The following is a 23534-nucleotide window of genomic DNA, read 5'->3' on the forward strand; positions in this document are numbered from 1 at the left end:
TAACAACTCAGCTGATTTTTGCCAAGTGTTCACGGCTCACTGGCTCCCTCAGTTTTTCTGGAGGGGCCCAGAGCACGGATTATCCGTGGAGCTGTGGATGAATAAGTGTTCCCCCAGAACTCCTGCTTCGCTGGCACAGAGCCTGCTGTGTCTGCGAGGATCTGGAATTCCACTGGCTCGGGAGAGGGAGTGGATCCTGCACCGGGCGTGCAGGAGTGTTGAGCTTGTTTCTCTTCTCCTTCCCAGCCATGTCTCAGGCCGTGCAGACCAACGGGACGCAGCCCCTGAGCAAGACCTGGGAGCTGAGTCTGTATGAACTGCAGAGAACACCTCAGGTAATCCTCGAATCCCAGAGTGCTTGGGTTGGAAGGGACCTCTGGAGATCCCCCAGTCCAACTCCTGCCAAGGCAATGTCACCTGGAGCAGGTGACACAGGGACACGTCCAGGTGGGGTTGGAATATCTCCAGAGAGGGAGACTCCAGGCTCTCCCTGGGCAGCTGTTCCAGTGCTCTGTCACCCTCATGGAAAGTTCTTCCCGTGTTGAGGTGGAACTTGTTTTGTTTTAGTTTCTGGCCATTGCTCCTTGCGCTGTCAGTGGGCACCACTGGAGAGTCTGGCACCATCCTCTGACCCACCTTGGAGTTTTTGATGTGCATTAATGAGATCCCCCTCAGTCTTCTCTCCAGACTAACCAGGCCCAGCTCCCACAGCCTCTGCCCATAACACAGATGCTCCAGACCCCAACTCATCTTCATGGCCTCCACTGGACCCTCTCCAGTAGCTCCTTGTCTTTCTTGTGTGCTACAGAGCTGGCCTTGCTGGCAGTTTGATGTGTTTATGTAGGTCCTGTTTTGTCTGCTTGCCGTGTTTCCCTGTAGTAACACACCCCATCTCCATGAGGCAGTGTCTAAATTCCTTCAAAGAACTTTTCCTTTCCGTGGCACTAGGAAGCCATCACGGATGGGCTGGAGATCGTGGTGTCCCCCCGGAGCCTGCACAGCGAGCTGATGTGCCCCATCTGCCTGGACATGCTGAAGAACACCATGACCACCAAGGAGTGTCTGCACCGGTTCTGCGCCGACTGCATCATCACGGCCCTGCGGAGCGGGTGGGTGACGCTGCGGGAAGGGCAGCCAGGAGGGGCCGAGGGTTCGTCTGGGACAGTCACTGTACACCTTGCACATCTCCTTCTTCCACCTCCAGCCATCTCTGGCACACACATCTCATTCTTCCCTCCTGAAAAACCATCCCATAACTCTGTTTCTTGCAAGGAATTGAAACCCTCTTTTATATTCTTTCTTTTTTAACTGTTTAATCCAGTAACAGTAAACCAAACGTTACTTTCAAAAATAAATTTCATTTCCCTTATTCTTCCTTTTCCTAATAATAAGTTTCAGATTGTGTGGCCTTCAGCTGTAGTTCTGCTTCCAAGCTTCACTCCTGTGCTAAAGTGCAAATATCTTTTCTTGTATTCTTCAGTTACACGTTCATATTTTCCCAGATAGAATTCTGAGGTAACCAATAGCAATTAAGGCAATGATGGTTTTATTTCTGATAATGGCAATTATCTGTGTCACACTTAATTTGCTGTGCCTGGGTAAATTCTGATGAGTAATTAGGAAAAATTCATTAGAGGGAAACAAACTATCAGGAGTAAAGACACCAGTCTTTCAGCTACTGAGGCCTCTTCCTCTCTCAGGAAAAAGATGGTGTGATCCTGCTGTTTTAGTTAAATGAGCACAAATAGTAGGAAGGACAAGATTGGGTTAGTTTTCCCAGTAATTAGCGCTTGAACAATTGAATAGATTTCTTAGCCTTTGTTTTGCCCTGTGAGTGCTAGAAATCACGGAATCCCAGAATGCCAGAATGGTTTGGGTTGGAAGGGACCTTACAGCCCATCCAGTCCCACCCCCTGCCATGGGCAGGGACACCTTCCACCAGCCCAGGTTGCTCCAAGCCCCGTCCAACCTGGCCTTGGACACTTCCAGGGGCAGCCACAGCTTCTCTGGGCAACCTGTGCCAGGGCCTCCCCACCCTCGCAGGGAAGGATTTCTTCCTAAGACTGTGCCTTAATATAATTTCCACTAGAGATCCATTTTTTCTAGGTGAAAATCCAGCCAGAGAGTGAAGGGAAGAACCGGTTAGCAGAGTGGGACTTTTGAACTCCTTGGTCTAAACACAGTTTGTTCAGACATACCTTAAAATAAAAAAACAGCAGGGAGAGGTATGTTTGGGATTTTTGTTTAAATATCTGCAACTGCCATCCCAGATTTACTATAAATACTGAGTCTTAGCTAGCCCTTTGACTAAGAATGGCAGCAGCAGGGCAGAGTTTTGTCCCTGCTGGAGAGTTAGTACCCTTTGCTTCCTTCTTGTTCACGTCCAGCAACAAAGAATGTCCCACGTGTCGCAAAAAGCTCGTTTCCAAGAGATCCCTGCGCCCAGACCCCAACTTCGATGCTCTCATCAGCAAGATTTACCCGAGCAGAGATGAATATGAGGCTCATCAGGAGAGGGTGCTGGCACGAATCAGCAAACACAACAACCAGCAAGCCCTGAGCCACAGCATCGAGGAGGGATTAAAGATCCAGGCCATGAACAGGTACGTTAATCGTGTCATTTGTCCACGTGTCACCTCGTTTGCCTTCAAACTAAAAATATGCTGCCTGTGTAGCTTGAGAGTCCTCTCCTCTCTTCTGAAGTCTGCCAAAATAATTTTCAGCCTTTGGCAAAACAGTTTTTAAGCTTTTGCCTACTAAGAGAAACCTTCGTACTGCTCTCTGCAACTCCTGTGGTGGCCTGATGGAGATTTCAGCTTAGTTTTACCCAATTATGGCTGTCATGTCTTGGATAACAACCCATAATACAAGGAATTCTGTACCAAAATACTACCCTTCCATGCAAATAAATGCACATAATACCAGGACTTAAGTTTTAGTCGCAACTTAACTCACAGGCTGGAATATGTGGTGATTGCACTGTAGTGAAATTTCCAGTGTCCATTTAAACTTCAAAGAGCCACCTGGGAAAGAGACCCCAGACCTTCTGTTGTGGTGAAGCATGGTGTGATTTGTATTTTTAATCACACGTGGATTCATGTTTAGATGAAAATAACGGTCTGCAATTGCCTGAAAAGCGACTGTATGAAGTTAAAATGGTCTTAAAACATGTCTGAAAGTTGTTTGAGGGATAGGAAAAAATTAATAATCTTGTCTATGAGAATCTTTTTCTAAAAAAAATATTAATATTTGTACAGGGCCTGTCCCCTGGGTGAATTCTGAGTGGGGATCAGGGTTGGTCTGTATTTGTTGTGCCCAGGTTACAGAGGGGCAAGAAGCAGCAGATCGAGAACGGCAGCGGAGCAGAGGATAACGGAGACAGCTCCCACTGCAGCAACGCCTCCACACACAGCAACCAGGAGGCAGGGCCCAGCACCAAGAGGACCAAAACCTCGGATGATTCCGGGCTGGAACTGGACAATAACAACACCACTGTGGCCATAGACCCTGTGATGGATGGGGCCAGTGAGATCGAGCTGGTCTTCAAGCCTCACCCCAAGCTCATGGAGAACGACGACAGCGCGCAGACGAGGTCAGTCTGCTGCTCCTCTCGTGTGCTCTGCTCCTCCTTGCTGCTGCTTTTGGCTTCTGTCACCTCTTGGGGCTTGGAATAATCCATTTACTTTGGTCACACAACATCCTGTTCAACCATATCACAGAGTCACACAGTGGTTTGGGTTGGAAGGGACCTTAAAGCCCATCTTGTTCCACCCCCTGCCACGGGCAGGGACACCTTCCACCCCAGGTTGCTCCAAGCCCCCTCCAACCCTTGTGTGTCCAACCCTTGGACACTTCCAGGGATGGGGCAGCCACAGCTTCTCTGGGCACCCTGTGCCAGTGCCAAATGCAAATAAGCACTCCTTCCCTCTTCCCATTCCAAGTCAGGTACTGCTCAGCTATTGGAAAGTTACAGTAATGAGCTGTTTCAAGCCTTTGATCACAAATAAAGATGTTTTTAAGGTTTTTTTTTTAGTATTGCAGTTCACAGTAGGTAGTGGGATGATGGTGTAGTATCAGCCCCTTTCTACTATTCTGAGATTCTTTGGGAATAAACAAACCTTGTGGAAGTGTCAGCAGTTTTCAGAGCAGCTTTGTGCCAGCAGGATTTGCAGGCTGGAAGGTTTTCCTGGGTTTTTTTTGTTCATAATCCAGTCCAAGCACTGACAGCAAATTTTGGCTCACAGCAACGAGTAGTTTTGTGGAGTTTCCTCAGGTCTCTTCTTGGCTTTCTCTGCTGATATGTCTCTGTAATGTCTGTCAATCTGTGAGAAGCTCCAGCTGTGAGCTGTCTTTAAAGGCCTTTTCACAACTGGTGTTTAATATTTGGAGGCGTTCCAGATGTTTTTCCCCCCGTCCCTGCTGCTCAGACATTGTGGTTGCTGTCACAGGTACATCAAGACCTCAGGCAATGCCACAGTGGATCACTTATCCAAGTACCTGGCTGTGAGGCTGGCTCTGGAGGAGCTTCGGAGCAAAGGAGAATCCAACCAGATGAACCTGGACACGGCCAGTGAGAAGCAGTACACCATCTACATCGCCACTGCCAACGAGCAGTACACTGTAAGCACCTCTGGCCCACACTAAATCCCGCTGGGAACGTGTCCTTCAGACAAATCCAGATTCAATTCCACCCAGCTGCACTTGTCCCGAGTTGGCTTTAGGGTAAAATCCATGGCATCGGGTTATTTAGAAGCAGATCAGCTGCTTGCCAAGAAAATGGAGACAGCAGAGGCTTGGTTGGTAGAAAAGGAGGCATATTAATTACTTTGGGAAAATGCAGTGGTGCAGTAACTACAAGTTGGCTTATGGTGTTATTTTCCAGTTAAAATGGACGAGGGAAAAATAACACTTCAACACTCTTGGGGTTTGGTGAGCTGGTAACTCGTGCCACATTACTGGGGACTCCTTCAAGCCAACACGTTGAAGTGATATTTAAGGAGCCTGTTTTACAGCACGACCAGATTTACTTCATTTGTGTCTTGCTCTTCTCTTCCAGGTGCTAAATGGGTCGTTTTCCCTGGAACTGGTCAGTGAGAAGTACTGGAAGGTGAACAAGCCCATGGAACTGTACTATGCGCCCACGAAGGAGCACAAATAGGCCATGCTGGGAAACTGGGCTGGGACTGACTCTTTTTATAGCTACAACTTCTTTAATATGAAAAGAAGGCACCACCAGTATCTTCCTGGACAATACACGTGCTGCCTTCGGGCACCCTCAGTATACTCAGTAATATGATTAGACAGTATTCTGGGTTGTATTTAATTTAGTCTTTGGGTTGGGTTTTTTGGTTTTTCCCTAGGAGACTAAATGACCTTCTCCATCCAGTGCATTCCAGTGTTTGACATGCTTTTTTTGTTCCTAATGCATGATAACTGAGCAAGTGTTCCAGTTTGGAATGTCTTCATTTTGTCCAGGTAAATCTGGATTTCTCCTACATTTGACACAGTTACAGTAGCCTCTGTGAAGTACTGATGGCCAAGGAAGTCTGTTCAATAGTAGCATATGCCAAGGAAGGTGTTAAATGTTAGAATTTGGTACCAGTTCTCCATCTGAAAGATTGGTAGAGAACGGATTTTGGATGGCCTTGCAGCTAGAGGTGATTCCCTAGGAAAGGTTTATTAAGTCATTTTCTTGTGAACAAATGTGAGTTTGGTATCTTGTGAGAGGCATCACTGCCCATGGCAGGGGGTGGAACGAGATGGTCTTGAAGGTCCCTTCCAACCCAGACCATTCTGGGATTCTGTGATTCTAAATAGAGCTGCAGTGAGAAATCTTGGAAACCTTACTGTTTACTGGGCTTAATTTGATCCTTCAGGGCAAGGGGATTCATGAGATTGGTTTGGTTTTCAGTCAAAACAAGCCCAAACAACCCAAACCCGTAACTCTTCCCCATGCAGGATGTGCCAGTGTTGATGATTGCCTCCTGGCCTCTCTGACAATGCCCTGTCCTCACAGCTTAAGGGAAGTAAATCTTGTGGAAGTGTCACAGCCCTGCTCTGTTCCCTGGAGTGGGATCTCTGTTGTGAGCGTGTTAGAATGTGCTCTAAAGAACTGTCTGGAAAACTTGTTTTTTAAAGCAAATCCCCCAAATTCCAGCACATGGCCATCAAAATGCTTTGCTTTAGGGAATTGTGCGAGTAGGAAAGACTTCAGCCATAAGCTGCTCCAAGATTCTCCTTTTTTTCCTTTGCCATAGCTTTAACAAACATGGCTTAGCACTTTGGAAGACAACTTTAGTACTTGACAACGTGTACCATTGAGTGTCTTAACCTTAGGTTTGAGTGTTCCAGCTTGGCACTGGGCCCTTGTGAGGCCTGGGAGCTGCTGTTTGCATGTTCCACCCCTCTGCCCAGGCTCTGGGGGAGCTGCTTCCCCTGTGTCCTGCCTGAAGGATGTTCTGTCCCGAGGTTCCCTTTGCTGGAGGACTTGCTGATGACCCCTCACCTCTCTGCACCTGGAGCTCAAGGCAGAGCTGGTGATGGGTGAGAAACAAGACTTCACACCACAGTGTTGCTCCTCCTGTGTGCTGCCCGCAGTTCCACTGGTTTTGGCATGTGCTACACCAGTATTCCAATGCTTGGGGATTCTCCTGGGAAGGATTTACCCTTCCCTGGCCCCAGGCTTTCCTAGCACCTGTAAATACATGTCCTTTCCAGCTGCTGTTCCAGGTCAGCTTTATCCCGCTGAAAACTGCACAGGCTTCCTTGAGTAACTGAATTGTTTTCTCTGACTGGAGAGACTTGGGGGTTTGTGACTTGAAGTTTTGAAGCCCCAGAACACAGAGGGGGCAGTTCTTAAGGAAATATGTTCTTACTTTCTGGTGAAACGTTGCTGTATAGACTAGTAGTGCATGTCCACAGAATATAACCGGGGGGTGGGGGAGCAGCCATGGGAAATGCTTTAAATTCATGGGGAAACTTCTAGATTAGTTGTCAGCATCCCTTCCGGTGTGAGAGCTGTAGGGATGAACAGGCCCTGAAGCAAGAGGGGTGTTTGTGAAGCTGAGCAGTCTGTCTAGGAGCTGTCTGTCACTTTGTCCCCAGTTCTTTCAAAAAGTGTGGGAGAATGTGAAGCTTTTATTTTCATGTTGTAGTGAATTTCCTGAATATTTATGTTCTTTAAATATTATATATATAATGTAGTTGTTTGATTAAACCATTGATTGCACTGTGACTCTTTAGTGCTAGAAACTATTTTATTTTCAACATGATGTTACTCTTGCCCCTTTCAAAGCCGTGTTATTTTCAAGTACATAACATGTTAGGTATGGGTAAGCCTAACTTATCTCCTGTCCAACTAAAGTCCCACTGAAATGCTCAAACTGACAATAAAAGCAAAAATGTTATCAACAACCTGTTGGAACTTTCAGTGCTGCTTCCTGTTGTAGCTGATAAAAGAAGCCCTTTGGGGTGTGTTTTAGTGCTGCCCCTGAGCTCCACCGTGTTGGGTGTTCCAGTCCCTTGGAAGCAGTGAACTCCAAAGGGTGTTCTGTGCCTTGAATGAGAAATAGAGGCACATAGGAGGCAGCAGCTCTTCCACTGACTTGTCTCAAGTGTTCCTGTTCCAGTCAGATCCTGTAGCCCCAGGAAGGGGATGAAGGATTTTCGCAGCACTGGGTTAAACCCCGGTACTTTTGTTGCACTGAACTGCATGAAGCAGCTTCGGTCCAAAGCAGTGGAGGGCAACTGTAAATCACCTGGGCTGAGGTGCCTTATTTTATTTTAAACAGTGAAGTTTTGTTCCTTTGCTTTTCTCTCTGCATTTACAACTGTTAACCAGAGGCTGAGGCAATGTCTGCGTTCACCAAGAGCTGTACTGAAGCTCTCCCACCGTGGAAGGAGATCCCTTTGTGCCCGTGCTCCTGCTGCTCCCTGGGCTGCCCCTGATTATCCCAGTTGCCTTTGAACAGCCTGAAGTCCCTTAAAGCTTCCCTAAATCCCAGCTAAGCAGAAAACATCCTGAGTGCTCATGGGTTCTGCAGTAGGGAGGTGGCCGTGTCCCCAGGTACAAAGCATCCGAGGTGCCACTGCACCACCCACAGTGGGAACTGCAGCACATCCTACAACTTCCCCTTGTCCTCTGGCACTAATGCTCCAGCCTGCTGTCCAGCTGATGGCCCAACACTGATTTCCAACCCTCAGGCTTCCAGCAGTCGATCAGTTCTCATTTTCTGTTCAGCACAAGCCACTTGCAGACACCTTGACCCAACCAAGAGGTGCTGAGGGTGTCAGTGGTGGTGGCACAGCAGTGGGTGCTGGCTGGCACACTGGCCAGCTCTGAGTGCACACAGGACCAGCTGTGGCCTTGCCACCACCACCTGCATTATCCTCCCACTCTGGTCCCTGCTGTACCAGCCAACCCTGGCACTGTGGGTCAGTACAAGGACGAACAAGAAGGCCCCAAGCTCCAGCCTGGAACAAACTCTGGGGTTCTGGTAACTAATTATTGCACGACTGGCCCTATCTTGGCCTGAATTTCACTTTCTCTGCTGCTCCAAATACCTGGGAATAGTTGCCTTGGCTTGGAAAAGGTGCACAATACCTTCTGTTCCTTAGGAGGAGCTGCAGGAGTAATCAAAAACATTTCCCACAAGGGGCTTCATTAAACATTCTTTTTAACCTACTTTACTGTAATTGGAACGATTTTTGCTCCAGGTAACCAACTTTAGGACTGATCCATTAACACTGAAGTGAGCAGTATGTTACCTGCAAGCACAGCCTGCCAACACATTCCACTTGAAAACCCAAAAATGTGACTAGGGAACATGAAATTCTCTTCCTCCTCCCTCTCTCTTTTCAATTTGATCCCAGGTGATCTCTGGAAAAGAATTATAAGCACAGCATTTTTGAAGGAAACTGTTGCTGTATCACTGATCCCTTCAGTGGGCTCCTCTTTTTTAAATCAGAGCAGAGTGAAAATAACTCATCACCAAAGAGCTCTGGAATTGAAGAGGGTGTAAGAGGCAGCAACTTCTGGCCTGACAGGAGTGTGGGAAGTTCTGCATAATCAGGAGTGTATCAGTCATGGTACTCTTGTTGCAAAGTTTCAGAGATGGATAAATAAGGATAATAAGCCCTGATACTCTGCTCTTTGATAACCCTAACACCAGGGGCCAGCTGAACACCAAACCTGTGAGAAACACTGTGAGAGCTGGTCCTTACTCACCTGAAATACAGAGGCATCAGAACAAAGTTTGAGAGAAAGAAAGGACAAAGTCAAGCTTGTTTGGCTGGAATGCTGCCATGTATTTAAGGAAACCAGAACCCACTGCCAACACACAGCACCTCTGCCCGTTCACAGAAGAGATTTTTCTCACCTAAGGTTTATTATTGACAAACTCATGGCAGAACTTCACCTGAACGTCAGCTGTGGTCCCTCGTCCCTGTACCTTTCTGCAGCACATAACCAGTGTGACCTCTGAGCAAACAACTACCTAGAGTGACTACACAATTCACTAAGGTTTGGTTATACACTGGAGTTGCAGTAGCAGTCGTGTCACCTTCCTTCCCTTCTGCCCTGGAGCAGGGCTATGGAGAGGGACCTGAACACAGTTCCATGTGCAGCCTGGAGCTCCAGGTGCACCCAGGCAGGAATTCCTGTCTTCAACTCACTTTGCATTTTATCCTGTGGTATATTCTTACCTTAGCATGCCCTCCCTCTGGATTGTATCCAGCCAGGCTTTAGGAGTGATGCTTTTTAGGAATATGCTGTTTCACTTCCACCTCACATTCCAAACTGCTGAAGACTTTTGGCCCTGTCCACCCTCCTGGATGCTGTGCTGGCAGTAGGGCTTGACCAGACAGGGGAGCAGCCTCAGTGTGAAGGGCATGGGAGTGTAAAAGCAGGTAACTCTCCAAGACCTTTGCACAGTTCCATGACTGTAGCCAGGCTGGGATGAGGGCTAAGTTTTGCTACATAAGTCTAAAATGCCCCTTCAAAGTAAAACGGGCAGCTCAAATGTTCAAACTGCAGTTTGGGAAGAAGGAGTAGCTCACTGGAATGGGGTGTGCTCGAGTCTGGAACATCCTGATGCATGAACAAAACTATCCACATTAATCAGCTGCACAGTCAGTGGGGTAGGATGGTGTGGAAACAGCATCAGCAACTCCGGATTTATCTTCTTCTGGAAACTCAGCATCTTCTTCCTTGGCATCTGCAGCAGCTGCAACCTCTTCTTCCACTTGGACATCTCCAGGGAGGTGGACAGGCCCTTCTGCCTGCCCCCCCGTGTACGTGGGGGTGCTGTACTTCATGAGGACAGTCTTGAACTGCGCCAGGGGCGCGTTGGTGCGCACCCCCATGGGGTCGAAGTGCGTGCGGCTCACCCTGTACCCGGCTTCGGACAGGTAGTTCAGGAACTTGTTCAACCTGGAAAAAACCAAAGGCACACGTGTAAAGAGCAGGTGGCGCTGCTGAGGCTGCCTGAGCAGGAGCTGTGTTGCTGGAGCAGCCTTACTTTGGCATGTTCATGCCGCGGATGCTGTGCCGGTGCACGTTGTAGTAGAAGGCGGGGTGCTCGGCGCTGTGCTCCGCTCGCTGGCGCTTGGCCCCGCGCATCACCTCCTCACCCTTCCTCTTCCCTGCACCACAGAAACAGGCCAGGACACCAGTGAACAGCCAGGGAGACCACCAAAGCCCAAGATGGCACATGAAAGGAGCCTTGCAGCACCTCCCCCTGTGCTCTTCTAAGGCAGTATGTGCAGAGTGAAAATCGAGCCTGGATTTCATGAACAGGCTGGTTTCAGTCATAACGAGCAAAGTGGGCTTCATGGAGCATTCAGCATTCTGCTTTTACCAATATGATGATGTGATAAATGTGATGAGAGATTAAGATGAAGTAAAATCAGTATTCAGTGGAGAAAAACTCCTGAGTAAAGAACAAAACCTGCCCAACTGCTACAGCAAAACGATCCACTTACCAGGTACCACGTAGGACTCTGCAGAAGTGTTTGAGGTTTTAATATACACACCACACTCTTCTAGAATAGGAATAAAGTCAAAATTAGTTCTACTGTAAAGTGGAAAAATAATTACACAGAAAGAATTCATTCTGTTATTCAATAATGCATTGAATTTTATGGACACACTGCTGTTAAATAAGTTATCACAGAGCAGCATCTGTAAATCACCACAGAGCTGCCCTTCTTCTCACCTTGCTTGTTCTCATCACCAGGACCATGGGTAGAGAAATGTTTTAAAGTTGTGCACTCTGCTTCACAAACTAACGTCTTCAGGAGTGGCTGGGCTTCATCCAAGCCATACTGCACAGCCTCCAACAGCATTCTCCTGAGGAATCCAGTGTTAAAGAGGCTCCCTGACCTGGGACATGTAAGGGGGATAAAAAGTTAACACTTCTTTTAATGAAAACAAAAAAACTGCTCTAGAAATCTCTTGCCCAAATTGATTAACAATTGCTCCACCAAAGTGCTGCATCAGGCTGAAAGTGTTTTTAACTTATCAAAGCTGAATTGCTTTGTTTGCAATGACAGTAACATCGGTCTTATTAAAAAAATATTCAAGATCTCAAGAATAGGTATTTTTTTTCCTGCCCTAATATGTTGAGAAAGTCATTTAACCCCCACAAGAAAGGTACTGTCAATTGTCAGCTGTTTTTAATGCTGCTTTGAAATAGTCAAAAGACTTAAAAAGCTTTGCTCTTGTTTCTCACAAGTCTTAATTATCAAGCAGTGTCTTATTTACTATGGTCAGTACATGTAATGATTTACTAAATGAATTCTCCACAAGCATAGAGTAAAAAGGAGCTGCTTAACATCAGACCACTAGAGGAACACAGGAGGAGATTCCCCTGTGCAGGACGTGTTCCATGAGTGCACTGAGTGTGAAATCTAAAGCAAGCTTGTTATTATTTATTAAGTGGTTTGAACAAAAGCAAGAACTGAACAAGTGACCACACTGAAATCCACGATCTGTTTCCTGAACTCCTCCCGATTGATGCAACTCCTTTTGTCCTGCTAACATTCCCAACAGAATGGGAATGTGACAGGACTGACAACTGCCCCTCGGAGCTCCTTCAACCCAACTGCACTCACCAGAGAGGCCCCAGGACCACGGCTGTCCTCCCGGGCATGCTGCCATGGCAGTCACAGGGCAGCTGCTGGTAAGGGTTCTCTGCAACAGAAACACAGGGCTGAAGTTGTGGGGAACAGCCAGCAATGCCTTTGTTACTGCAGAGACACAGCCAGAGCCCACTGCAGGGGAGAGAGTGGAAGGGCAGCAGCACGAGTGTGGCACTGTTCTCACTGCTGACAAGCAGCTCAAGCTGAGAATTTAGTGACCGATGACTTGATCTTTAAAGCAGTGTTAAAACACTGAAGGGAAAAAAAAGAGCCACATAACTTCCTATGTTTTTTTCAAGTAACAGGGAAATTATTTGCCTTCCTAGACTTATGTACTAATTGTCCAGGTTAATAGTAAATACAACCAAAAACATTTCAGACACAGCCAACTACACCTACAAAACACCTATGAGTTTTCTAAGCCCTGTGCAACTAAGACATTAAGTAAACAATTCACTTACTAATTAAGATCTCTACCACTGTAATTACCAGTTACTCATTCCCATCCTTAAAACTGTATCTGATTTTTTAAAAATCCTTTTTAATACCAAGCTCGTGCACCTGACCTGGAGCAGGGCAGGACCAGTTAGGAGCGAGATGTCCAAGAGCCCCTGACTTTGAAACAAGGTTTTAGCTTTTATATTCATTCAAAGCACCATCTCTAGTGTAATTTTTGTCTCCTCCCTCTGCTGACCCGTGTATTGGTACAGCCCATGAACAACAGGAGGGGAAAGTGAGACTGTGCAGTCCACTACATTTTAAGGGACTGAAATGAGCAGCAGAAAAGCAACCTGACACCAAAACCTGTCAAGCTGCTGCTGTCTGGAGGAACCCAAGGGTAGCCAAGGCTGCCCCACTCTTCTGGCCTTTCCTGAAATGGCAGATCCATGGACACACCAGGCATGCTGGCAGCTTCAGCAGCTACAGCTAGTTAGTAGGATGTTCTGTCTAGAGACAAATCCCAGAACGGTTTTGGTTGGAAGGGACCTTGAAGACCACCCCATCCCACCCCCTGCCATGGGCAGGGACACCTTCCACTAGCCCAGGTTGCTCCAAGCCCTGTCCAACCTGGCCTTGGACACTTCCAGGGATCCAGGGGCAGCCACAGCTTCTCTGGGCAACTTGTGCCACAAATCCAGCACATTTACAGCAAAATCCATGCACACAACTAATCTAACCCATGACCACAAAGCACAGTGCCCCCTCCACCTCACACAAAACACCCATTGTTACATCCAAGGGAACCGTTACTAATGGGATGTAAATATAAGCAAGGCACAAAACAGAGACACAGGAATCAGACCTTCTAGAAGTGCAAAAAAAAAAAAAGCCATTTACCTTCTACCATATTACCCTCTTTCTGAAAAATCCTCTCTTCACACCACTGGCAGTGGATGAGGTACCGGATTTTCTTTGCGGAGTCGTCTGCAGTGGATGGGCCCCTCAGAACTCTGACCACCACCAGGACAAAGTGCTCCAGAGCCACTGCCAGCAACACCTCAATGCCTTTGTTACAGCGAGCTGCAGCTCTGGGAAGGGAAAGAAAACCAGACTGTATCAAATTCAAACACTGCCACGGACACCTGGACCTGCTGCGAGGTGCTGGAGCTCATCCACCTTCTGGAGAGATGGACTCGAGGTCTGAGAGATCAGGAGAAAGTGGTGTCTCTGAAGTGCCTTGGTTTGGGTTCCTCCTGCCAGGCCAAGCAAATCTTGGTTTACTTCTTTTTATCACATCTGAAAATACTGCTCTTCCCCCTGCATCATCACACATGCAGGGAGATGGACAAGCAAAATCTAACTATGTTCATGTCAACATTTGTGCTCTGGCATTCCCAAAACCTCTGTGAGCTTCATTTCCCCCCAGCTTTTCCAAGCAGGTGTCCCATCCTGTATGTTTTCTTTTTCCCAGTTAGGTTCTATGCCTTCATTTATTCAACAGACTGAATGTACTGAGTATCTACATGGCAATGACTAATTTGGCAAGTCAGTGATGACACCTATCTCCTGAACCTCCAGAGTGAGGATCTGAAGTGAACATCAGGTTCCACTGAAGCAAGAAGCCATCCAAGCAGTTTCATTAGCATTTATGAAGTCCTGTGCAGCTCTAAATGACAAAGCTGACAGAGGAATGGAAGAGTTTGCAAATCTGGGGGGGTATTTCCTATTGCCATCCCACGCCCCTACCCCACTGATGCATTTGCACCTTGCCCACTCACTAATTATTTCTAATAATTACCTAATGGCTTTTTACCGTGAGTGGAGGTGGTTCAGCAGTACCTGGTGACAGCAGCAATGACAATCCTGGCTGCCAGCTCCTTGTAGTACTCTGTCCTGACGATGTTGCACCCGTAGTGGCGCAGGGCGACGTGCTGAGCCTTGGCATACAGAGAGCTGATGTCTGTGGACGTCAAGGACACAATCCCAAGGTTTCTCACATTCCTAAAGGCAGAATCCAGGTAATTCACTGAAGTTCCAAAGGGGTCCAAGTGGCTGAAAACAAAGGAAACACCACTGAGTGTCCATAAATGCTCCAGAGTTTAGCTTTACGCTGAGGAAAACACTATTTTATAACTTCCACTTATTTAAAACAAAAAGAAGGACCAGGACTAAAACTTCCAATAATAATATAAAAAAAAATCCCACCATTTATTTTGATGTCTATATAGGTTTTGAATGCATGCATCTCTAAACTCAACCTGGAAGAATTAGTCTACTTTAACTGAAAATTAATATGCTGAAAAATGGTTAAAAGAGATGCAATAAACTCTCCTACACAACAACATGCAAAGGGATGAATTTTAAACCAGTAGAAGTTTTAAGAAAAAAAAAAAAAGACTGATTTGACATTTCTCTTCATTGAACAATGAAGTTATATAAAAAAACCTCCAGTTTGCCTTAACATTTTCACGTATATTTAAAGTCCATTCTGGAAGAGCAAATATTTTTATAGCAACTTCTAAAATATTTAAGATTAAAGTTCTGTCCCCACATCATGTCTGGGAAGACAGAATTATATTTAAAATACCGAGTGACTGTTGGCTGACTCTTTCATAATTCTCCAAATAATCACACACTGGGATGTGGGGGTGGGATGTGTCATCATCAAACCAGAAAATTTTGACAGATTCAACACTTACATGAAATCAAATGATCTCAAATGCATGATAACATTGGCATCCATTCTGGTCACCTCAATGGTGTCAGTGTTTTCTTCTCCATCTCCCACAGTTCCATCACTGTCTCCTTCCTTCGTGTTCAGCTTCACCTTCATTTTGTTTAAGTGACAGTTTTCCTTGATGATTTTCACGGAATTCTCGTTACAATCATTAATTGTAACTTTCACAGAACTCCTGAGGTGCTTTGCCCACTGCAGTCCCATTATACCTGAGGAAAAACACAATTGGACAGAAGAAGGAATTGGTTTCTGCATTGCTGAACTTGACAAGAAAAATCCATGTTTTCAATTCTTATCATACAGAACTGTGTGCGTGATGCAAATTTTGTCACGTTCCTGCAAAACTGTGACCTTCTGCCTCAGCAGGGTGACAATGGGGTATGGAAAGGGACAGTCTTACCTATCACTTTCTTACATGATAATCAGGGTTACAGACCCAAAGGCCTGTGATTTTGCAGAATTTAAGAAAGCTGGACCCACACTCTCCAGGAGAGCCCCTTGGTTTAACACTCCAGTACAGCAGACACAGCTCTATGACAGAGCACTGTAAAATCCACCATCTCCTCAGACACTGCTCAACAGACACTGATAGAACTGCTCTACACTCGTGGTCAGAATTTTGGGTATCAGTTAAGAGATGACTGTGATAAAGAACTCTGAGTTCAACCCCATTTTTAAACCACGGGTTCATTTCACAGCCAAATTCCACATCCATGGAGTTACAAGAGACCTGTGACCTTGAACACAAGCTTAGGAAGATGCCATTCCAGGGACTGATTTGAAGGAGACCACTAAACTTTGCTTTAGTATTATTCAAAGCCTCTTTAAAAGGCTGAATACCAGGCTCTAGATGGCTGGGGTTTTGTATGTAAGCTAATGACTGCCTGCCTAAGGAAGAAATTACTGTGTTTCTCATTAGTTTTGACTACCTGATGTCAGTTTTGATTTCTGCAGCTCCTTACTGTTGGGTATTAAGCAAAGTATTAAAGAAATGACTTTACCAGTGGCCCCAAAAGCATCCAAACACTCAATGGGTTTACGCTCCTCAGCCAGCACGGCCAGTGCACAGAAGATCAACTGCCTTCAAAAGAAAAAACAATGGGCACAGGAAGGAGATTAAGTATTTTCCCCTCCTTTTCCTTATTTATCTCCCTTGAACACAACAGTGGAACATTTAAGCTAAACTCTATCTTTTACGTTGTAAAAGAATTGTAAATCAAAAGCCTCAGCTCCACCTGAAAGTTGTAATTCTACAGCAGGACATTCTTAAATCTACTAATTACAGAAAGATACTTAATTGCTTCAGAAATTACAGTATTTCCCATATAGTGTTCTTGGGTTTAAATATTATTTGTCAGGAAGAGTTTTCTGATGGAAAACTCCTTTCTCCTGCCCTCTGAACAAAAATTTCACAGGGCTTGCTTTTTAAAACACGTGTTTTTCACCACCAACTCAACCCCCCTCTGGTGCATCCTCCCCACTCCCTGTGCTCTTACCTGTTGAGTTTCATTTTGGGATTAAAATAGGAATCTGTTTTCTGGGGTGTGGAGTGGTTGGGAAGAACCTGCACATCCGTGGCTGACTCTTTGATCACTTCGTTTGTGGGAGCACGAACTGGGGGAAAGGAATTGAGGGGGAAGGAAAGAACCAGTGAGAACTGGAATGAACACCAGCACACTTGAGAAATCCCATGGCCACACTGCTCCCACACAGCCACAAGCTCTGGTTATGCTGTAACCCAACCAGCACACGGAGCAGCTGACAAGCATAAGGAGGGAACAGGCAACAATTTGTCTTCTAATCTCAAGAGTGGTAGATAAGGATCACACTCTACCACCATTTTCTTCCCATACAAGATCAGATTTGTTCCTCAGTTGGGCTCCTATGTAACCACTCACATTGAAGAAAGTCAGCCCCTGAGCCTGAGGCTTAGCTCTGGTTTACATGTTCAAGCACAATACATTGCTAATTAATTAAAACCCTATTAACATAGTCCTGAATGTGTATCAATGAACTGCAAAAATCCCTCAGAATCCTGCATCTAATCTCTCTAAGTTACCAAACAGCTCCATGAAATGTGCCTACACAGCACAGGGACAATTCCAGCACTTGAGCTCTGTGTAAACAGTCTGTGGCTGTCATTCCTCTGAGCAATTTATCCCCAGCCTAAAACTCACCTAGGAATGACCAGGAAAAATTTATACCAACTAGATACATTCCAGAGCTCAGCCTGCCTCTCTCTCAGGGCTTTCAAACACACAGGTGGTTTATCTGCTCCACCTTCAGAGGCCTCAGGAGTTGTCAAAGCACCTACAAAGCACAAAACACCTGAGCTCTGAAGTTCTCCTTTTGTTAAAAAATGACAAATGGGCCATTCTTTATTTACAGCTCTGAAGGGAACCACACAGAGATTAATGTATTGCACAGCACAAACTCTGCTTAAGCTCAAGGTATGGATACCACTGTAGCTTCTCAGACATGCAAACTGCTGCCCAGGCATTAAGCTACTAGCATTCCAAGGATTTTAAAATGTTTTCCATCTAGTTTATCCAAGTTTAAAAAACAAAAGCCCCATTCTGGAGAACGTCAGGCAGGATTGTAATTTACCAAAGCACTACTGGCACCCCTACTGCAACTCTCTGGGACTAAAAAAAACCATCACCTTGGTCTGGGAAGCCAGGCTGGTGCAGTTTGGATAAAAAGTGAAGGATTTTTATACTGTTTTGCGGGTGCCATGTCCCTCATTCTTTTGGAGACACAGAAACTGGTACTTACAACTTTAAGTGTGAAGGGAATATTAGTGATCAGTAAGAACGGAGTAACCTGCCAATGCAGAGACTAAACCACAACACTGCAACATTTCTGAGGGAAACAGAAGCTCTGAAATACGAGGGCAGATTTTTCATTAGTAAAGCTAAATCTGTTCTGGAGGTTTTCTCCTGTCTCTCACCCCCATATCACAGCTATTGCAGGTGCTATGTGGTATACAAGGACTGAATGTTTGCTGTAGCTCAGAACCCACCTGTAATAAACCTTGACTCAGTCTCTCCCTTGTTCACATGCCTGTTAATGTGACCTATCATGTCAGTCCTTCGGGTGATAGTTGCTGAGCAGATGATACAGTGGTAATGGGCTCCCATCTTTGACAAGGTCTGTAAAACATGATACTCTATGTAGTTCCAGAAAACAGAAACGTGGTCAAAAGTCATCTGTTACCTCCAGAGCATTCAGAATCTTTGGAATCTCCAGGCAGAGATGCTCTAGGCAGCTGCCCACCACAGTGAGAGGTGTAACTACATCCAGCCACCCGGGGGTTCTGTCCAATGCTTGCACTCTGCACCAACAACTCAGCCCACACATGGCAGAGCAAGACTGACTTGGCAACTCACTGGATCTCCAAAGTTCCCCTAAATCACCCATTTCCCCCAGTCTGTACAGTAGCAAGCATTTCTCTGTGATTCAGTGTTTGTACCTGGTCTCCAGCGAGGTTTGGTTTGACTGGACGACAAGGTAAGTGACAGATGCACATCCTGTACCCTGGAAAACAAAGCCACACACAGCACAGCAAATAAACAGGGTGGCTGTGTCCTGCACCACAGTCAAGGCTCCCAAACACACAGAACATCACCCTCTGCACAGGGAAATTAATCTGCTAATTATACATTTTAAATTTTAAAATGCACAATATCTAACTAAAGCAAATTGTTTTAATCAGTCTCTGAGCATCCTACAAAGCTATGTCAGGTCTCCAGTTCAAAAGTACTTGTGAGCCTTTTACAAAAATATTTGTACTGCCTAAAGGACTTCTGTGAGGACTCCTATAAAATATACGTCCCACAGTCAAAGAAAAATAAGACAAGACACCTGACACTCCAGTCAGGTAACTTTCAGTTTAATCATTTTATTTCCCACAAGCCCACATACTTGGTTCTTTAACAAACACCTACTGCTCCCTTTTTGTCTTTCCTAAACTTCTTGCAGGCATTTTAATGCACCTTACAAGCAGGTCACGGAATTTGTTAAAAAACAATTAAGGCTACAAAATACTAAATAATATGCTAAATAGTACTAAATAAATACTTAAGATTGTTTATCTGAAACCATGGACTCTTTATGACGAGCCAAAAATGACCACATGTGTGTGTCTGATAATTTCAACATAAATAAAACTTTTATTAAAGTAATTTCCTTATAGTAACTTCTATGACATGCCAAGCTACTGTTTTTTCGAAGAGAAAATGTAGAACTATTTTGGCATGCAGAAGAATACAGAGTTATTTCACCTTTACATTTTACATCCCAGCTCAAAATTCATTGTGTCATTCTGATTCAGAGCTGGGAGCAGAACGCTTAAGGAAGGGGAATTTAAGAAGATGAAACACAGACCATGCCCACAATTTGTTCAGGTATTTGCTGTTCAAATCTGACTGCCATTACCTTTGAACTCAACAGAAACTTTCCAGTGCAAGTTCTGAAGGTGACGATGGAGTTTGTGACTATAGCAAGCTTTGAATTTCTCCTCAGGACACAATGGGCAAGGCTTCTTTTTGTCTGAAAATACAACGAAAAAACACGAGAAACAAAAAATATTATTCATGTTAACCAACATGCAGGCCAAGAGAAAAAAAGCATGAGGGTAATATCAACGAGAGTTAAAGATGAATTCCCCAGGGAACATTCTATTGCAGGCCCACAGAAACTTCAAATTCATGGATTTAGTCTTTGTACTCCACTGAATACAGGCAAGAACCACTACCACCTTGAAGATAATTAGCTTCTACAACCTTTAGCTTTTGTTTTCTAGTATTTTTTACTCCAGCTACATGAGGTTTAATGCAGCTTCTGAAGAGCCCTGAGGAACAACAGAATTTTACAGATGACATGCAGAGACTTGCAATGTTTTAAAAAAACCCCAAACAAGTTAAGAGGTTAGAACAAGACTCTGTCTTTCCAACTCCTGAATCTTTTGGAGAAAGCAAGCATCTGACATCTTTGTAAGGTGCAAAAAAAGACAATGTGCTCTGTATGAAATCATTTTGCCTTGGAAATCCTGCAGGCAGAATTTAGCAGAAGAGCAAGGGAATAAATCATAAAGCTCTATTTTTACAAAAGCCCTGGTCTTCAAGCACACTTCATACATGTAGTGTGTTAAAAATAAAGACTAAGGGAAAACAGAAATACCCTTAACACAGAGATGTGTGTTCTGGGGCACTGCCTTGGTGAACTCACCTTCTCTCAGGTCAGCCAGTTTCTCCAGATCAGCCAAGTGTCTTTGAATTGAAATATGTTTGTCTAACAAAGCAGAAATATTCAGAAGTTAAACACTCTCAGTTTAAAAATTATTTTTAGTTTACTGCTACTTTTCTATGCATCATTTCAGTAGTACCAACTGGAATCCTTATTTGTATCCTTCAACCTCCATGGCAGCAGGAATGACTGCCAAAATGAATCCCCAGAAAGGCTCTTTAATAAGATCTGTATATTTTCACATATTCCTACTTCTTTTAAATACTAACACACATCAAACTTTTAAAATTGGAAATGTGAAAAAACAAGCTAAAAAGATCAAGTCACATTCCATTTACTGCTGGTTTTAATGCAAATCATGCCCAAAGCAGTATAAAAACATCCTATGAACTGTCTGGCAAAATTAAAATATCAACCAAAAGTGGACCAATTTTAAGAAAAATTATTCACTGTAGAGCCAGAATACAATAAATTCTACCACTTTTCCCCCTCTCCCTTAGGAAACTGTTCAACCTCTAAATCTACCACCTGATTTTCCAACTTACCAGTCAAGGGGAACAGTGGAGAATTTGTTAAAAAGAAGAGAATTAGCTTATCCAATAAATCTGCTTTATTGGTTCCAGCACACAGAACATCCCACTTTAGACTGACACTGATTTTATAGTGACTTTAACCTTCACAGTGTCTTTTCCAAGATCAATCTTCAGGTTTTCTTATGAGAGACAAAGTAATTGATCCGTGTGCTTGGGATATATAGGTGAGTTTTAAAGCTGTAAAATGAGATTTCACACACCACCTTTCTCCCCCTGTTTCTCTACCTCAAGCACACAACACAAATATTAGAGTTTAAGAGCAAACCTCGTGGAAAATCAGACGATACATCCAAAATGTTGCCATCTGACTCCCTTGTAGGTTCTTCCTCCGTTCCTTTTTCTTCGGTTTCCAATTCTGACTCGGGAATTTTCACATCCAGGTTGTTGCTTTTCACTTTGTCAGAGACAACCACACCATCTTAAACAAAAAAACCCAGTGGAAGTGTCGTTGATGTAACTGAACTATACAAACGTTTCCAATAATCCGATGCTGACTAAAAGTGTGAAGGAGGAAAAAACATAACCAAACAGTATGTTGGGGAATAATATGAGATTAATTATCACTCCAATTATCCTTGGAAACCACCGTGGAATAATGCCATCCTGGACAGCTGAAGCTATTCAACTCACCACCTGTATTACCATTTGTTTAAGGTGAACAAAATTATATTTACATTTTTTCTGGAAGATAGCAAAGGAAAGCAGGCAAGGAGGAGGTCCAAGTTCTCCTAACAACATACCACGGCTGGGAAAGTCTGGTAACAGTAGTTTAAATTGCTTGTAATTCCAACAATCAGGGAATAAGGAAGGAATTTGCTGTTCTGGGGGTTAAGTGCTGGTGCCATCAGCATTTGCAAATGAATGACCTCCTGGGGCAATGCGAGGTGGGCCTGAGGAGGAATATCAAGGACTGAAGGGGCTGAGTGATGGGACAATAAAACGGCAAAAATCAGCCAAGTCCCCGAGTCAAACTCAGGGGAGAGGCAGAAATCCTCAGAAGTTGTGGGTCCCCTCCCCACCCAGGGGCACCAGGAAGCACCAGGAAAGGATTCAGAAAGCCACTCCTCTCGAACGACCCCACAAGCTTCCAAGGGGCGCGCGGGACTAGGAGAGTTTCCAACAAGAAACAAGGCCATGGCATGGCTGTGCAGCCACTGAGGAGCAACAGGGCAGCCTAAGGCTCCTCAGCCGGGGTGGCACAGATGTCTACAAGATCTCGGCATGCAGAGAGAGCACACGAGTCAACCAGTGGCTGCCTCTCCCAACACAAAAGCTGGGATGCACCACGGGGAGTTACAAACTGGTTTGTGCTTGAGGATATTCCCGGAGGATCCGTGACTGTATTGGTTGTGCTCTAGACGAGGCTTGGAGCAACCTGGGATACTGGAAGGTGTCCCTGCCCATGGCAGGGGGTGGGACTGGGTGATCCTTAAGGTCCCTTCCAACCCAAACCACCCCAGAATTCCATGATTTTAGTAGTCTTCCGCAGCCACCCACTCCTGGCTGGAAGGATCTCACAGCAGTTCTTCGAATTCCCCTGGGGGACTTTTGTTTGTTTTCTTTTAAACATTGCAGTTGGGTACAAATATTTGTTATTGCAAAAGCAAAGCAGAAAGAGGAAATAGGATACCTCAAGGCAAGGACTAGAGAAATTGTTTCAAAAGACAGAAGCAACGAGGAAAATTATTCTACCTACCTTAAAATATTATCATGACTGCACTGCTACTCAGAGAGCATTGCTGTGCTCCTCACAGACCTGTTTCTAAGCTGACAACTCACCTAAGACTCACCTTGTATTACCTGCCCAGTGCTCTATTAAAAGTTGTAGGATTCCTGGTGACAGTTTCTACGCAATTTATGAACAGACAGAAAGAAGATGAATAAGTAAAAGGTAAGAAATCCGTAACAGTTATCAATTAAGATTATGTGTGCTCTGAGAAAACTGGAAAGAGTTACAAAAATGCAGAATGAGAGCACAGGAGTGACAAAAATCCACCGGAAATGGACCATCGGCATCTTCAGAGCACGTGCAGAGGTTAAAATGGTTGAAAAGGAGAGAACGTGTATATATTTAAATGTAATTAGTATATAAATGCACAGAGAGAGAAGTAAACTTTCACACCGGACGCTGAAGAAAAGCAGGCTGCTACCGAAGAAAGACTGCAGGATTTTTTTTTAAATGCTTATCAGGAATCACTGATTACGCACAAATCAGAATAACGCTTCAGAGAGCCTAAATTATACTTAAACGGGAAAAAAATTAATTAGAGGAGTCGGTTCACTCGAACCGTAAGGCTGCAGCAGGAAGGGACTTGAAACCCGGCACCACCAGTTCACGGCCCCCCAGAACGGGCCGGGCTGGGAGGGACCGCAGCGTT

At 45.0% G+C, this 23534-nt stretch overlaps 2 protein-coding genes across 2 annotated transcripts; one reads left to right on the top strand and one right to left on the bottom strand.

The window, feature by feature from the left end:
- The first annotated feature begins 248 nt into the window (after nucleotides 1–248).
- RNF2 (ring finger protein 2) lies at nucleotides 249–6192 on the top strand. The gene is made up of 6 exons (XM_008930821.2): nucleotides 249–335; nucleotides 949–1109; nucleotides 2388–2603; nucleotides 3320–3592; nucleotides 4449–4620; nucleotides 5057–6192. The coding sequence occupies exons 1-6, from the start codon at nucleotides 249–251 to the stop codon at nucleotides 5156–5158; spliced, it is 1011 nt and encodes a 336-aa protein (XP_008929069.1). The 3' UTR covers nucleotides 5159–6192.
- Nucleotides 6193–9004: 2812 nt separating this feature from the next.
- On the bottom strand, nucleotides 9005–21572 carry TRMT1L (tRNA methyltransferase 1 like). The gene is made up of 15 exons (XM_018083836.2): nucleotides 21422–21572; nucleotides 20546–20608; nucleotides 19754–19867; nucleotides 18789–18853; nucleotides 18339–18468; nucleotides 16813–16930; nucleotides 16318–16397; nucleotides 15279–15525; nucleotides 14419–14631; nucleotides 13477–13667; nucleotides 12112–12190; nucleotides 11214–11380; nucleotides 10981–11040; nucleotides 10518–10641; nucleotides 9005–10429 (listed from the first exon to the last, which is right to left on the bottom strand). The coding sequence occupies exons 4-15, from the start codon at nucleotides 18843–18845 to the stop codon at nucleotides 10114–10116; spliced, it is 1782 nt and encodes a 593-aa protein (XP_017939325.1). The 5' UTR covers nucleotides 18846–18853; nucleotides 19754–19867; nucleotides 20546–20608; nucleotides 21422–21572; the 3' UTR covers nucleotides 9005–10113.
- Between the last annotated feature and the right edge of the window lie 1962 nt (nucleotides 21573–23534).

Source organism: Manacus vitellinus, unplaced genomic scaffold (genome assembly GCF_001715985.3).
Source record: "Manacus vitellinus isolate BGI_N305 unplaced genomic scaffold, ASM171598v3 scaffold_68_pilon, whole genome shotgun sequence".
NCBI classification, from domain to species: domain Eukaryota; kingdom Metazoa; phylum Chordata; class Aves; order Passeriformes; family Pipridae; genus Manacus; species Manacus vitellinus.

Coding starts and splice junctions, on each gene's coding strand:
- RNF2 (XM_008930821.2), top strand. CDS start 249: ATGTCTCAGGCCGTGCAGACCAACGGGACGCAGCCCCTGAGCAAGACC. Junction 336..948: donor AACTGCAGAGAACACCTCAG/GTAATCCTCGAA, acceptor CCGTGGCACTAG/GAAGCCATCACGGATGGGCT. Junction 3,593..4,448: donor GACGACAGCGCGCAGACGAG/GTCAGTCTGCTG, acceptor TTGCTGTCACAG/GTACATCAAGACCTCAGGCA.
- TRMT1L (XM_018083836.2), bottom strand. CDS start 18,845: ATGTGCATCTGTCACTTACCTTGTCGTCCAGTCAAACCAAACCTCGCT. Junction 11,381..12,111: donor GTGGTCCTGGGGCCTCTCTG/GTGAGTGCAGTT, acceptor TACATGTCCCAG/GTCAGGGAGCCTCTTTAACA. Junction 11,041..11,213: donor TGGTGATGAGAACAAGCAAG/GTGAGAAGAAGG, acceptor TTCCTATTCTAG/AAGAGTGTGGTGTGTATATT.